Source organism: Orycteropus afer, unplaced genomic scaffold, assembly GCF_000298275.1.
Source record: "Orycteropus afer afer isolate SDZICR_OR568_19922 unplaced genomic scaffold, OryAfe1.0 scaffold00032, whole genome shotgun sequence".
Lineage (NCBI taxonomy): Eukaryota > Metazoa > Chordata > Mammalia > Tubulidentata > Orycteropodidae > Orycteropus > Orycteropus afer.
The window spans coordinates 9,470,640-9,487,124 of NW_006921619.1; the positions used below are offsets into that span (position 1 = coordinate 9,470,640).

A 16,485-nucleotide genomic window follows, 5' to 3' on the forward strand; every position below is an offset into this window, starting at 1 on the left:
CTGTTTGCCAAGGTTGGCAGGGACATACGAGAGACTGACAACAGGAAAGGAGACAGGCAGTGACTATATAAGTGCTGTCAACTAGTGAAAAGAGGAACACAGCACAGTACCCTGCTTGCGTAGATAACATACAAACAAAACAAAGATAATCATGGCAAAGTCACTCCAACATACAATCACCGATTAAATATAAACAAAAAAATGCCACAATGCCTCAGAGACAACAGAGTATCACAATCCACACAAAGAAGCAAGATAAAGCAGGAGAAACAAGGGACCAGGATACAGTTCCAAAACACATCCCTGAAGAAGAGGCAGCACTGGAACTCCCTGACAAGGAATGCAAAATAATTATATTTAAATATCTTCAACAAATTGAGAGACAGATCAAGGGAAATACAGAGAAAACCCTAGAACAATTTCAAAAGACAACACAAAAGCAAAATGATAAAATAAATGAAAAATCAGAAAAGATACAAAATCTACATACAGAAATCTAGAAGATTAATACTAAATATTCAGAAATAGAGAAGACATTAAATTGGCAAAGGAGAAGAACTGAATCAATGGAAGACAGAATTAGTGAGATTGAAGGCAAATACCTGAACACTTCTTTGGAAAGGGCAAATCAGAAAAAAGATCAAAACGAAATGAAGAAAGCCTAAGGTTCGTGTAGGATACCATCAAAAGGAATAACCTACGTGTAATCGGAAGTCGAGAACAGGAAGAGACAAATAAAACCACAGAGAAAATTGTCAAAGATTTGTTCACAGAGAATTTTCCTAATATGATGAAAGATTAGAACATAGCCATCCAGGAAGTCCAACAAACCCCAAACAGGCTAGACTCCAAAAGAAAATCACCCAGACATGTCATCAAACTCACCAAAACCAAAGACAAAGAACCAATCACAAGAGCCACATGGGAAAAATGAAAAGTTACCTACAAGGGGCAACCAATAAGACTAAGCTCAGATTTCTTGGCAGAAACCATGCAGGCGAGAAGACAATGGTATGGTATATATAAAACCCTGAAAGAGAAAAATTTCCAACCAAGAATCATGTACCCAGCGAAACTGTGCCTCAAATAAGATGGTAAAATTAGGACATTTCCAGACAAGCAGAAATTAAGGGAATTTGTTAAAACCAGACCAACCTTACAAGAGATGCTAAAGGGAGCCCTTTGGACAGGGAAGCAACAACAGCCAACAACTGACTATTAACACACATGATAATATAACCCAGAAACCAACCCAACTATAGAAGTATCCAAGGTAAATAAGCCTACAAGATTGTAAACAGGGAACCAGACACATCAATTGACAAATGAGGACAACTACAAACCAAAAAGAGGGAAAAATCTGTGTCATTACAGAACTCCTAGATGATAGGGAAGTCAAGACAACTACAAGATAGAACGGACTGTTCTAAACTTGGGAAGAAAAATATAAATCACAGGGTAACCTCAAAGCAAAATGATAAACCTTCATATCAAAATAAAAAAGAGGACCAGCATAAATATTCAGCAAATACTAAAACAATAGCAATGAAGAAGTGGTAACACGATTCATAAACAAAACGAGCTCAGCATAGAAAATTATATGGAACAAAGAAATCGACACCATGAAAAAGCACATAACAAAAATGACAGCAACAAATTCATATTTGCCAATAATTACGTATCTGGCAAGGGACTTATCTCTAAGATTTATAGAAAACTCCAATGCATCAAAGGAATTAACAATTGAAATGAAAAATAGGCAGAAGACATGAATAGACACTTCACCAAGGAGGATATTCAGGTGGCTAGCTAATACATGAAGAGATGCTCACAATCACTGGCCATCAGAGAGATGTAAATCCAAACAACGAGATACCATCTCATCCCAGCACTGATGGCAAGGTTCAACAAGACAGAAAATAATAAACGCCGACAGGGATGTGGAGAGATTGGGATTCTCATACACTGCTGGTAGGACAGTGAAGTGATACAACCATTATGGAAAGCAATATGGCGATTCCTTATAAAGCTGGAATTGAAGATACCATTTGATCCAGCAATCCCATTACTAGGTATATATTCTAGAGAGGTGAGAGCCAGGATAAAACAAATATATGCACACTCATGTTCATCGCAGAACTATTTGCAATAGCAAAAAGATGGGAACAACCTTCGTGCCCATCAGTGGAAAAGTGGATGACCAAACTATGGTACATATACACAATGGAATGCTACATGGCACTAAAGAATAATGCAGAGTCTGCAAAACATTGCATAACATGGATGAACTTGGAGGACTTTATGCTGAGTAAAATAAGTCAGTCACAGAAGGACAAATATAGTACTAGTTCATTGTTGTTGAGGGTCAAGGAAAGATGTATATATGGAAGGAAACTTTCTTTGTTGGTTACCAGGGGTGGAGGGGAGGGAAGGGAACACTGCGAAACAAAACAAAACAAAAAAAAAACACTGACCCATGTCACTTTAGTTTTGTGTATTTCACTGTACATGAATTATTTTAATGAAATGAATTAAAAAAAATAAATAGATTTTACCTTGAAGGACTGCTCAGTGGCACACACATTAAGAAAAAGGAAAAAAAAAAAGGGCATTTTTCCTAAAAGGGAAAAAATGCAAAACTAAACTTCTGAGCTTTAATATTCCTCCTATAATTCACTTTCAATTTATAGAATTCTCATCGAAACTGGCATTAAAGTGAAGTGTTAAGATTCTTGAAGTAGGATTTCAGTATTGTGGAAAATTTTTATCTTCAACTTCAAATTTAAAATTCATCCTTAAAATCTGACAGGAGAAAATCCAAACCTAGAGAAATCAGCTTCTCTCACCAGAGCCATTCTCTTCTATCTATAGCCCCACTTCTCCTAAAAGCAGAAACTCAGCAAGTGCGTCAAGGGCGCCTAAACTGTGACTTGTTCTCCAGCACATGCAGTCTTACTGGGAAACATAGCATTAGATTCACCAAGTCTAAATGCAGCCAAGGAAGATTTGGCTAGTACATGTGTTTAAAAAGAGAAACAGAAAATGAGAAACAGCCCTAACTAGTTTTGTTGTTTATCTCTTGAGGTCGTACCAAGGACTCTCAGGAGTCAGGTTTTCAGACCCTATTCTGAGTTATTTGCTAACAGCTAGAGGTTGGTGCTGGGGACTGTTGAAAGACAGGTTAGGAAGGTAACATAATAGAGAAGGTCGTAGTATTCACGATTCATTCACCAAGTGTCTGCCAAGTATTCACAATGTGCAGAGCAGGGTGCTATGGCAAAGGCAGATATAAAGACAAGATAATGAAACACTTAGAGCCTAAGAGGAGCTCTAGTGGTACTGTGGTTAAAGCCATCGGGCTGCTAACCAAAAGGCTGGTGGGTCAAACCCACCAGCTGCTCCCTGAAGAAAGATGAGGCAGTCTGCTTCTGTAAAGCTTTGGAAACCCTTATGAGGCAGTTCTATTTTGTCCTACAGTGTCTCTATGAGGTGCAATCCACTCAATGGCGGGCTATACAGCCTAAGAGAAATTGCTTGCTTTCTGTTTCAACAGGAAGGCAAATTAGGACTCAAGGACTAAGTTTAATGTTCATCAAAATACTAATACATCAAAACTCTACTCTGTTTTCTCCTTATTCCTCAAGAAATGAGATTCCATGGCTGGGAGAAGAGGAAAAGGGAGTTGGAGGGGCAAAAACTGTCTAACTCAAGATATTGTCCAGCATGGTTAAGTCACCACTAAACTATTCCCTATTAAAATTTAGATTAGGAAACTTGGGACAGGCATTCTAGGATCTGGTCTTTACTCTGGGTGACCATGTGGAATAGACACCCCTCCTTCTTCTATTCACCTTTTCTATGGGAAAAGTATAAAAGACCTTCATTAAGTGCCCTTTCAGGCAATTACAAAGCATTTCCAGGCACTCAGCTGAAAAGTGTTTATGTAAGCTTAAGTCCTCCTCGGCCCCACTGGAGATGCAGCAATATCAGCATCCTCTTACACAGCTGATATCTAGGGTTACCTCCTCAGAGGTTTCCAACTCTCTCACAAAAGGACAATCTGCCCAGGCCTGTTCATTTTTTAATAGGGATGAGAAGACATTCTTGGCTGAAGACCTATTTACAGCGAGAAAAATATTTCAGGAAAAAAAAAAATCCTTTCGGCAAGAAACAAATGCAAACAACTTCATTATGGTGGTGAGGATAAGGACCAGCAACTAAAAGGAGCTCTTAAAAATCACAAGGGAGGAAACTGCACTGGGTCATTACTATTAGGTTTTCTTTTGGAACTGATTTGCCTTTTTTTATACATATCATACACAACCCCAAGAAGCTCTGGTGGCATAGTGGCACTTGGCTGCCTTACCAAATCCACCAGATCAAACCTACGTTATCAAATCCAGCAGTTCAAATTCACCAGCTGCTCTGTGGAAGGAAGATGGGAGCAATCTACTTCCGTAAAGATTTCCAGCTTTGGAAACCCAGTGGGGATCATTATGAGTCAGAATCAACTCCATGGCAGTGAGTTTTTTTTTTTTTTTTTTTTTTTTTTTGTACACATCACCCTGGTCCAGCCCATGTACACATTCAGGGGGGTTGTATGTGATCTGTTAGCAAGGATGTTTGGGAATGTTTAGGGTCGGTGTTACATGTGAACTCTTAAAACCTGGCCTAGTTCTGGGGTAGAGGTCACTCTGGTTTTGAGGTTACTCAGAAGCTGTATTCTTTCTGGTACATCTGGGATGATCACTCCATGCTAAGTATCTGATCAGTGGCCAGTGAAAGGGTTACACACCCAAACTGAAGCTCCACCATAGCAGCGGACCAGTTTGGGAAGCATCATTTTTAAATAACAATTATTTGACCACAGTGGGAAAATTAAACAAGAGACAGAAGGCCAAAGAAGGGAAAAGACAGCTCTGTCACCCCCAGGTTAAATGTAAATCTAAGAAATATCTCCACTGCGGTAGGCAAATCCCTGAGATCTCTGGGCCTGGAGTAAAGACTGGAAGTCAGAGTAGCAGAGCAGGCCCAAATCTGCAAGGGGAGCTAAAGCCAGAACCCCATGGGAAACAGGAGATAAAGAGAGCAATACGCTCAGATCAAGTCCTAACACCTTTCTCTCCAAGAGAAGCTAAACCACCCTCTCCTCTAGTAGCACTCCCTTTAGACAGCTACAAGTTTAAAAAGGGAGAGAAAGATAGGGGAGGTGGACTTCCATGCTGGCCTCATTGGTCAATGGCAGCCCTTCTCCACAAGTCCAGGCCATCTGCTTGGCAGTTTGAGGGTTAAAATCACCACTTAGAAGAAAAACTCCGAACCCTATTAAGCCCAGGCTTGGAGGACATTGAGCAGCAGGGAAGCCAAAGGAAACTAATTTTGGAGGCTCTCCAAGCTGCCAATCACAGCATATTTCTAACAGTCCCTGTGTTGTTTGAGTTGGTTGTTTTTCCAGAGGCTGTACAATGGGGTCTGGTTATTCATTGAAAAAGTCTGCAAGCGTGCCCCGCCCTCCATTCACAACCAATTTGGAATGCTCCATTCAGGCAAGAGGGGGAATCTACAGCTCAGCTCCCTGGGGCAGACATAACAGAGCCCAGCTGTCGCTGCAGGGACGCTTGCTCGCCCAGTAGGTTGTGTTTATGTAAGAAATTCAGACACTGCAGGGGTGGCGGCCTGCTCTGCGCCCTCTCTAGGATTTATCTGGACAAGACCCTTGCTGAAATTTGCAAGGGTGTGCAAAGTCAGCTAGAAGTGAGGTCTGAAGTGCCCTCTGGCAAGAGGAGGCAGGCAAACAGAAAAACTATCTCATGCTGCTGTCTTCAGAATCTGTTATTACCAACAGAGTGAGACTTCACTGGTATTCCTCCTCGCCCCTGATCACAGTCTGCATTTTGTATACCTCTCTATAGAAGCCAGCCACCCCAGCCTCCCAACTTCTTCCCCAGGAGAGGGGGATCTGGAGGCACTGTTCTCTGCCTGCAACAGGGGAAGAGGACAAGCTACCTATTATAAAGTTCCACGAATCTACCTGCTTGGGATCTGTCCTACCAAACCAAACACACTGCCACACTGCCATGGAGTCGGATCTGATTCATAGCAACCCCTCCTTGGGTTTCCGAGGCCATATCACTACCGAAGTATTGCCCAACTTTCCTTCCGATGAGTGGCTAGTGGGTCTGAACTGCCAGCCTTCCGGTAAGCAGTCAAATGCCCTAGGCACTATGCCACCAGAGCTTCCTAGAGGGTTTATAATACTCTCCCCGCAAAGCCTGTGACACATCAAATGGGAAGGTGTAGGGATCTGAGGTTGGAAAGTGAAATCTACTCAAAGGACATCGCAGAGCACAAAGTTAAAAACTGGTTTGGTACCTCAGAGATTTTTTTCAAAGCTTCAGTAATCATCCTGGGGGAGATCTGAAGGAGCTGGTCTGACAACTAGACTATTTCAAGGAAAAGCATACTATTTTATGAAAATTCAACCTAGAAGATAAATTTTAGCTCATGAGTTGTCTGTTTTCATAACATAGTTGGATGTTTTCAATGTCTTATGTTTATTTGTCACTACCCTTGTCCCACCCCCAACCCTCCAGTGACCTCAGATGATGCCACTGGAAGCATTTCTCTCCCACCTTTCTGACCACAGCATCCCCAGTCCATGCGTTGGCTATTCTGCAGATAAGCCTCAAACTTCTGGCATTTCCACAGCTAGATCTTAGCAGGCTCCCCACAAGCTTGCACCCTCTGCTGTCATTTTCTCCTAGATGCTTCCTCCTTCTGGGCAGGGGAGCCTCCTTTATTTGCCATGGCAGGCCTTTTTATGTGGTGGCTCTTTTCCCTTTAACATCTGAGTTGCTGAGTCCACTGTCATCTACTTACCGGGCCCCAAGGTGCACTTACATTATGGTTACACTTTTATACCCACACCCACACAACCTAGTACCATATCATGTCCCTCCTTTAAGCTGAGTGTCTTAGAAGACTAGGACAGTGATAGGAACTGACGACCAAAGCCTCTGTCAAATGAGCTTGATGAGTTCACAAAATGAATTTTTAAAAAAGCAACCTAATCCGGTACTGGCATCAGCATGGCTGGCATTTGTCCAAGAGCTGGGAGCTGCAACATGACAAGACTCTGAGCTCCTTGGATTCCAAGTGGAGAAGCACTGTGCCAGGGCACAGATGGGGCCCAAGCTGCCTCAAGGGCAGCCATACGCCCGCGAGGGGGCTGTCAGCCTTTGAGCCTGGATGTAGTTTACCACCATTAAAACCCAAGAAATTAGTAGAGGGAACAGTCTCTCAGCAGCAAATCATATACCCCAACCCCCTAGCTGTAAGACTGTTTCTGGGATTGCAATTAAAACAATACTACTAGATGGGAGAAAAAGCAGATAGCATAAATTCTTGGCTTTTTCATGCTATCCATCTCTTAATCTTGTAAAATTGAAGGACCCTGAAGAGCAGGGGATAAATGGTCATTTCTTGATTGATGCCAGGATTTTGTTATTTCTGGCACCCACGTTAAGTGATCTGCCCAGCAGACACAGATGTGTAACCCTCCATCCCAAGCCCCTCTTACCAAACACAAAGGACAGGAAAGGCTGCTGGGTTTCATTAGAGGACTAAGAGCAAAGAGACTAGAAGGGTAAAAGAAAACTCATTGCTTTTAATAAGCCCAACTGAAATAAAAGTTATGTGAAAACAGATTTTGTTAAACATATGGCTCTTGGATATATGGCAACTCTAAGTCTTGGGTTCTTTGGAGTCCTGGGTATAAGGATTCTAGATGCTTTCAAAACAGGAAGGGTTTCAAATCCTTTAGCATCCTCTCAGAGATAAGGGAGTGGACTAGCTAACAAAGGCTTTGAAAGCAGCACTGTAAACCTGAGGTCAAATAACCCCTCCCCCTCCATGTTTCCTCATGCTTTTCTTCAGCATCCTCTTCTTCCTCATTTCCCCCTACCTTCAGAACTACTGGCTCTTGAAAAGAATGACTTACTGCTATCCTTGATTTTCCCAAGCCTCTTAAAGTACCTATAGTTTTCTTATTTTCCTAAAACAAAAATACCTGAGGGAGGGCCTTTCAAGCAGAAATGGCCCCAAAACCAGAGCAAGTAAACGTGGAGATTTGGTACACCAAGTCTGAGGCCAAAATGAAGGGCTCTCTCCAAAAGGAAGGAGCTCTGGTGGCGCCATGGTGAAAGCATTCAGCTGCTAACCAAAACATCAGCAGTTCGAACTCACCAGCTGCTCCCTGAGAGAAGCATGAGACCATTGCTTCTGTAAAGATTTACTGCCTTGGAACCCTATGGGGCAGTTCTACTCTGTCCTATATGGTTGCTTGGCTCTAGGGCAGTGGGTTATCTGTTTTCTCCAAAAGGAAGGAGTTGCCTCTACTATATAAGTGGCAAATGTGTTTTGTTTTGTATTTAAATCCAGCTGAATAATCTCATAATGAAACAAGATTATGATCAATGTGTATCAAGGGTTGTAGTAACATTTCATCCTGTTTTCCCAGCCACCTACTGCAGTGTATTTAAGAAAAGCTGATTCTATCAATTAGGCCAGTTCTTAGGAAATCTACACATATTTCCTCTAGTCATTCTACTCTTTTTGAAACACAGATCTAAAAAGAACACTTCAAAAGAAAAAGGTCATTTGGGTTTTATAACAATTCCTTAAATTTTATTTCATATGGGAGCCATGGTTTTTAAAATAGGATTTTTATCATGCCTTCTCCTCAGCAGAAAATAACTTAGTTATTCAAAATGCTGACAGGTAAGCATTCACAATACCACAAGTGAAACAAATAATATATGTATGTGTGTCAGAAATAAACTGTATTTTTCTAATACGTCTAGCAGTATCCTGAAGTACCCGAGCAGTCCAGAAAAATGAATATAATACCAACTTCTCCCCAAGTCAAAGCACTTTGAGTTCTGATCTCGTCCATGGCCTTGATCTGGAGTTAATTCCGTGAAAACGTGTAGTAAAGATGTGTATACATCTATATGCTGACCCAGATTCCCTAGTTTGGTAGCTCCATGTGTCAATATACCTATTTAGCTAGATACAGACACATACATATTTATAATATACAGTATATACACTACTGTCTTCTAAGAAACATGCCAGTTTTTATAATTTTATTTCTCTGTTTCAAATCTTAGATAGAAACCCTTGAAACATTAAGTTTAATAAATTCCTCAGAATCATAGCCAGAAGAGATCTTAGGTGCTGGCCTGGCCAGTCAACAGTCTCCCTAAAGCTTTCCCAAGGGCTGTCTCTAGGTATTTGCAATAATGAGGGACAACCCTTAATGTCCTGAAATGCCAGTACCCCCTGGCTCTGCAGCTGTGTGAGGGCTTCTTTAAGGATACCATTCCCCCCACCACCAGCCTTTTACTTAACCTCTCCCTCCTGGCCCCAAACCCCTCCAACTCTCTGACTTTATATTCCCTTCTATAAAATGAAGGGGTTGGTTAAGATGTCTCTAAAAGGGATTTCCAGCTCCAACAATATGGGATCTCCAAGGTTACTTCTCAGAACCAAGGACAATGGGGGGCATTGTTAGACCTCCTAAGGTCTATGTTGCTGTTAGATGCCATCAGGTCAGCTCCAACTGATAGCGACCCCATGTACAACAGAACACTGCCCGGCCCTGCACCATCCCCCAATATTTGCAATGTTTGAGCCCATCGTTGTGTCAATCCATCTCACTGAGGGTCTTCTCCTTTTTCAATGACCTTCTAGTTTACCAAGCATGATGTTCTTCTTTAGGGATTGGTCCCTTCTGACAACATGACCAAAGGCAGATCTTTCCCAGTCATATGTTCTATAGGCAATTCTTTTTAATCCTTTGAATTTAACCTCAAAGTTTCCAGGAGGGGAAACCTACAATCATGTCTCCATTTAATGTCTACATTTCTGAGGCAGAGGTGAAAACTATACAGCTAGAAGTAAGCTGGACACATCTATAAGGATTTATAAGTACAATGATCTCATTTATTCAAAGCATACTTAGGATGGATGGATATTTAGGGGTAGGAAACATAAATCTAGAAAACTTAATCTCTTTAGAAGTTGAACTATAGTTTATAAAAACAGTAAGCCATAATCTTCAAACCACTGCCATTCCAAAATAAAAATGATTTCCCACACTACTTAGTATTTCTCTGTCTCATACAAACACCCCCAAAAAGATAAGAAAATCAATCCAATCATTGTTAATAGGAAAGGTGGACTACTACCCACAAGAGGACAGAACAACATTTGTTTTAAAATGTTTCTGCTGAGTGGGAGAACAATGTGGAACAAAACTAAAAATCTTAAAAAAGACTGGGTTTATTGGTCCAATAGAGCCTGGTGAGACCCCCAAAACTATTGCCCCTAGCTACCCTTTAGTTCTGGAATTGTTCTCACTCTCGTGGCTTTCAGCCAAGTAACAGGCATATTGCATGACCTTTTACATCAAGTAGACACACTCCTTAGAACAATCAATCAACACACTCCTTAGAACAATCAATCATGGGAGAAGAGCAATATTTGCACAGCTAGCTAGCTCAGGGGGCAAGACTGCACAGGAAAGGACATGGGAAGAGGTTACTATAGGGAGGAAGTGGGAAGAGAGCTGTTACAATTGTGGGGAACTGTAGTCAATGTCATGAAACAAAACATGTATGAACTACTGAATGAAAAGTAATTTGCTCTGTACACCTTCACCCAACTCACAATAAAAATTTTCAAAATAAAATGTTTCTGCTGCTGAGATTACAGAACCAACAGAGTTTAGGAAAAAGGTTTGCTTCACCCAGTAAATGGAAGTTTGGTTTTAGTTCGTTGCTTGTGTGATTCAAAAAAATTCATAAGGCTTCATTAAGTTTGAATGAGTTCCCCTCCCCTGGAGTAATCATGGGCTCTTCCAGAAGATGACTGGAATGGAAGCTGATCTCAATACAATGCTGTGAAATGCACTCACAGATAAGTAAGTCTGCCGTCCAGCACTGGGCTCTGCCAGCTCTGTGCTTCTGCATGTCAGTCTGAACTGCAGTCAAGCTATAGTAGCAAGAACTAATGGCTCAAGGATATACCACCTCCCATTTGTGTTTCTGCCTAACATTTAAGCAAGTCTACCTATTTGAACTGTTCCTTCTCTAAGCTCCACCTCCAGGCATCAGAGTCTGAGAGGAGAAAATTATTATTAAAAGGTGTTTCTAGATTCCTCAACTATCTGTTTTATCCTTAAAATACAGGTAAACGCAACCTCAAGAAGTTAAAGCAAAGCGTAAACAAAGTTAAAAACACATCATACTAAGAAAGCAGCAACATCTCCTAAAGTGGCACAACGGTAAAAGCTAACCGAAAAGGTAACTGCTAACTGAAACGTCATCAGTTCAAACCCACTAGCTGTTCTGTGGTAGAAAGATGTGACCGTCTACTTCCTTAAAGATTTACAGCCTTGGAAACTCTATGGGGAGGTTTGCTCTGCCCTAGAGGGTCTCAATGAGTTGGAATAGACTGATGGCAGTGAGTTTGGTGTGTGTGGGGGGTTTTTTTTCTTTTTAGATTAAACAACTGAACATATGCCATTCAGTGAGCAGGAATTATTTCTAAGGAACCAAAACACGTTTATTGATTCCTACACTTTAGCCTATTTCTACAGATTAATATTTCTCCAACTATAAATCCTATTTGCCAACATCTTTCTCTAAAGAAAGTGTCCTTGCTTCAGGCACATGAAACCAATTTGAATGCAGCTGTCTCATCTCCCCTTTAACTCTTTGGGCTACAGAGAAACAAACACAAGTGTCATAAAAGCATTTCAAAGAGTCTCTGCCAAGAAAGCCACCTCACAGACTACAGTTTATGCTGCTCTGAGCAAGAAATGGAAAGGTTGGGCCAAATTGTCAACACAGAACAAAGCTAGATTACAAATCCTCTTTCATCTTGCAAACACACACACACACACAATTTAGGTTGTCTTTATATAGCCTATAGTGGCAAGCTTCCCAATCACTCCAAGGCAATCAAAGGGCAATAATTAACATGCGTTTACTTTCCTATAGAAAACTTCTACAGCAAGCTGTGACAAAGCTAAGGTAACCAGGCATCTATGAGTTACAGTTTATTCCCTTTTAAAGTCTCATGGCACTGTGCCTTGGAAATGAGGCCTATCATTAAAGAATGTTTAGTTTAGTTGGAACCTCCATTTTTTCATTTAATGATTTAGAACACCCAGTTTTTATTTAGACCTGAAAATACCTTCTTTCCCAGTGAATTTTACATACATACATACACACACACATACACATACCTCAGAAACAAAACAAAGCTGGGAAGAATTTATTGGGTGCAAAGTGAGAAATCATATCCTTGCCTGGCTCAGGTGCTTGCTATTATAAACTATGACTAAGAGACATGAATTTCTCTATGATGCAACTCTCAAGAGAGGCAGCATTTTCTCCAGGCCTCCCCTAAACCCGCTCATTCACCAGTGACTAATGCTCTCTAGAGCTGCCTGTGCTGCTCAAATTTCATCAGCTAGCTTTGTCCTTGATAGCTCTGCCTGGACCACAAAAGCTCCCAGACCTGTTGAGGGCAGCCCTGCAAATCTAGCCATGCTCCTGCCAGTATGGAGACCCATCTTTCATTCTCCCCACCGTCTTTCCGTTATCTCAAGCAATGAGCACTTAACTGAGCATTTCAAGAAAATATTTTTACTCTTCTCTGAACGCTTAAGTCACAGCAACTACATTAAAAATAAGAGTAAATAAATCAGTCACTCTGTGACGACCCTTTGTCAATTTAGAAACAAAATCAGTAATATGTTGGGTGAAACCACAATTAACTGGAATCTTCCATTAACTATTTTCTGCACCTTTAAAAGAAAAGAAACATGTCACATTCATGATTCACATTCAGAACTTAATTTATAAAACAAACAAAAAAGCTATACAACAATGTCTGATTTATGGACATTCAGTCCAACATCTGACATGTGATGCCAATTAATTTATGACTTCAAGCTTGAAGTCTTCCTTGTAATATTCTTCTCAGGCAAAAAGAAATATAAGGTGAATTATGTTCAGTAATCTTATCCACACAATGGAATAAAAGCACTCATAAAAAATATCAATAGGGAATGAAACAAAAGTTTTTAACTCTGAATTACTGAAAAAACTTAATGCATTCCAAATCTGCTGGCCATAGCTGAAAAAAATTATTCTGAATATGGATGATCCAAGACCAGACAATTTCAAAACAGATGTGCGACGACCTGATAGGTACTTACAGTTGTCAGACTGAAAATCTGGGACAAATTGTTCATCATCAGGAACTTGTGCTGCAACAGAGATTTTTATTTTAGACCTTTAAGTTTATTTAAAAGCACAGTAAAATGTTTTTATATGGAAAATAGGACAGCTAAAAAACTTGCCTTCAGCTAACCAAGCTTCTTGAAGTTGACTGAGATCTTGAAACAACTCTGCAATTAAAAACAGAAGACACCAAAATGAAGAAAATCTCTCTGCTAGGGAGAAAGAGTCTTATATGCTGCTTATATTGGGAGCGTTGTGAGGAACCCACACTATTAAAAGAAGAAAGCTTCACTACCTTCGGAATCATGAGCCAGATCTGTGTCCAAAAACTTCCTCTTCCTGTCAATCACAGGTCGACCTCTACATTCCTCTGATTGAGATTTCTGAAAGAAGCCAACAGTGAAGACTCCAGTGTGATAAAAGGGTCCAAAGGGGGTCATATAACTAAACCAATAAGAAGACTCATATTTGAAGAGAGGGGGCAAAACAAACCAGAAGCCACATAAACTTACCCCCGGGACCATAAAAGGGACTTGCTGATCATAAAATGCATCCATGGTGCTTCCAAGTTCTCCAATATCAATTTGAAAGGTTTCAGCATTGAGTAGTTTCTAGGGGGAAAAGGATCCTCCTGTAAATATGAATTTGGAAGATTTTATTAACTAAGGGGGATGGAGAAGAGACAAAGTAATTGTATAATGCTCCTTTTTCAGGGCTATGCTAAAGTCCTACCTTTCTCTTAAGTACTTAAAGCCCACCCAAAGTGTAAGCTTTATAGACTAACACCAGGCTTGATTAATGGCACCAAATGTGCACAATGTACTAATGTCCTCCCTCTCTCTCTGGATCAATTATGATTATACCCACTACTCACTTAGCAACATAGTTAGGTTCCAAAGGCAAGGTCATTATGCAAAAACTCACTTTATGTGAAAATGGAGGTTGACCACATCAAAGCACAAAATGGCGAATGACTATACCCTTATGTAACTGCCAAATCACTAAGAATCATGGTCCAGCCATGTTGACACATAACTTTAACCACCACTGCCAGCATTATGCTTGCCTCATACAGTTACTGCCAGACATACATTGCTAATTTGCAGAACAGCTGGATGTATTTTTTTTTTCTGTTAACATAAATGCAAAATATCAGATAACAAGATAGTCACTAAGTGAAGGGGTAGGTGTATAGAGGTTTGCTACTTTCCCTCTTAAAAAAAAAGAAAAAGTTTATTTTCATTATAAAAGGACGAGTTCAAGATTGTTCAATACAGCAAATCTTATAGGTTTCCACAGTATTTATAGTGTTTGGATTTTTTAAAGAGATAATTAAATTCTTGACAATATAGTAACAGGAAGTAGAGAAACTGGGTTTAGTATTCTAAATTATTGGCAATTAAGAATGTGACATACATAGTGTTTCTAAAAGTATTTTGTAGGTCAATGGTAAAATACTATACATAACTTCAGAAGATATTGATAAGAGGCACACTTATTTTAACACACAACTCAGTATTTAAAACCTGTCCAAACACAGGTGTAGTGTCTGTAATGTCAATAGTATTTCCGTAGCAACTTACAGAGATATCTGATATCTCCAACTTCTAAAAGAATAGATTATCTTTGAAAAGTAATAGATAAAAAGTAAACTCAATTCCACTGCATGTATTCTAAATGCATCTCTACCACAGGTGTTTCTCATATATGTATAGATACATAGATAGATAAATATATGAATGAAAGATCCATAAAAAGAAAATTCGGTTTGTTTCTTAAAATGAAGTCAATATTCTTAGACATGCCTCCTCCCCAAAAAATAAATAAATAAACTAATTTAAGCACTGGCAAGCATTGGGGCTGGGAAGAGAATCTGGGGGGTCAACTTGGGAGAAATGATGTGACAAGTTTTAGGAAGGTACCATCTTCCTGAACACTGTTTTATTGTCCAAATAAAAATGCAGTTTATCAACAAAATGGAGGAAAACATTAACTTCACTCACACCAATCTCTAAGAAATACAAAATGGTTTTTGTTTAACTTGTATATAAATTTTAACAGGGAACTTTTTCCCAGTGGGCAACTCCATGTAACTGTTTTGCACACTGTGTGGAGCGTATCATTTTTTCAAAAGTGAGCAGGATACAAGGAAACCCTTCACGGCTAGCCTCCCAGCACTTTGGCCTAAGTAATTAGATACTGTCAAAATCAAAGTGAAAGAGAAGAGTGAAATAGCACACAGTTCGTAACTTCCTAGAAAAACACTCCCGCCAGCCTGCTTTCGTGGCTTCCCAACAGCGCTAAAAACGTTCAGAATAAAGCCTCTCTCTCAAATGTCACCAACCCGTAGCAAAATCGGAGCAACCTCTGCAGTGAGTTGAGGGGCACAAAAACCACTCTTCCTAGGCTTCAAAAATCAGTCATATTAAATAGTAGCCTTAAGAATTCTGTAAATGTCTGCTGGGGGATAGAAGACAGGAGAGAGAGAGATTTCAGAGTCTCATATATATTGCAAAATATATCACCATGAAGAACAAAGATATCTTCAATAAAAAATAAAGAAATGGCCATAAACGAATCCAAAAGAAGCATCGGGTATCTTTTAAACCGCTTTAAGAATTCAAGGTCTAGGAAAAACTGTGTTCAAAGTGTAACTAAAAAAAAAAAAAAAAAAATCCTGTAAGGCAGGCACGAGTTCATCCCGGAGTTTAAATTACTTCCTTTTGTATGCCCCCCACCCCAGCTGGTGCCCCTAGGAAAACTCGCGCACGGACCCGTAGCGCGATCGCGCCCCTCCCCCGCGATGCGCAGCGGGCCCTGTTTTATGAATGGGAGAGCGAGCCGCGGCCGCCACATCAGGTAGAAGCTGTAACTGGATCCCTCGCGCGGGGCCCCATTCACAAAACAAGACACACTTCCACCCAATTCCCAGCCTTCCTCATGCATGAAAACGCCTTCAGATGCGCCCCCGCCCCCACACCCAACGCACGCCCAGCCTCCGTCGCAGGCCCCTCACCCCAGCGATTTAGGAAGCAAGCTCAATGCTTCATTCACAAAAAAGGGAAAGGGGAAAAAAAAAAACAGCCGCAGGGAGCAGCGAACCAACCAAACAAACCCACTTCATTCATAAAGTCACCCACATTCATAAAAACAAGGTACGGCGCCGGCG

The 16,485-nt window shown here is 40.5% G+C and overlaps 1 protein-coding gene across 1 annotated transcript in view; it reads right to left on the reverse strand.

The window, feature by feature from the left end:
• The window catches only part of ETV5 (ETS variant transcription factor 5), a 79,602-nt gene extending 65,729 nt beyond the window's left edge, over window positions 1-13,873 (reverse strand). Inside the window, exons 1-4 of the mRNA XM_007935971.2 lie at window positions 13,829-13,873; window positions 13,612-13,699; window positions 13,436-13,483; window positions 13,292-13,342 (exon numbers count right to left, since the gene is read on the reverse strand). Coding sequence (XP_007934162.1) covers window positions 13,292-13,342; window positions 13,436-13,483; window positions 13,612-13,699; window positions 13,829-13,873 — 232 coding nt within the window. The remainder of the gene's footprint in view (window positions 1-13,291; window positions 13,343-13,435; window positions 13,484-13,611; window positions 13,700-13,828) is intronic.
• Window positions 13,874-16,485: the final 2,612 nt, after the last annotated feature.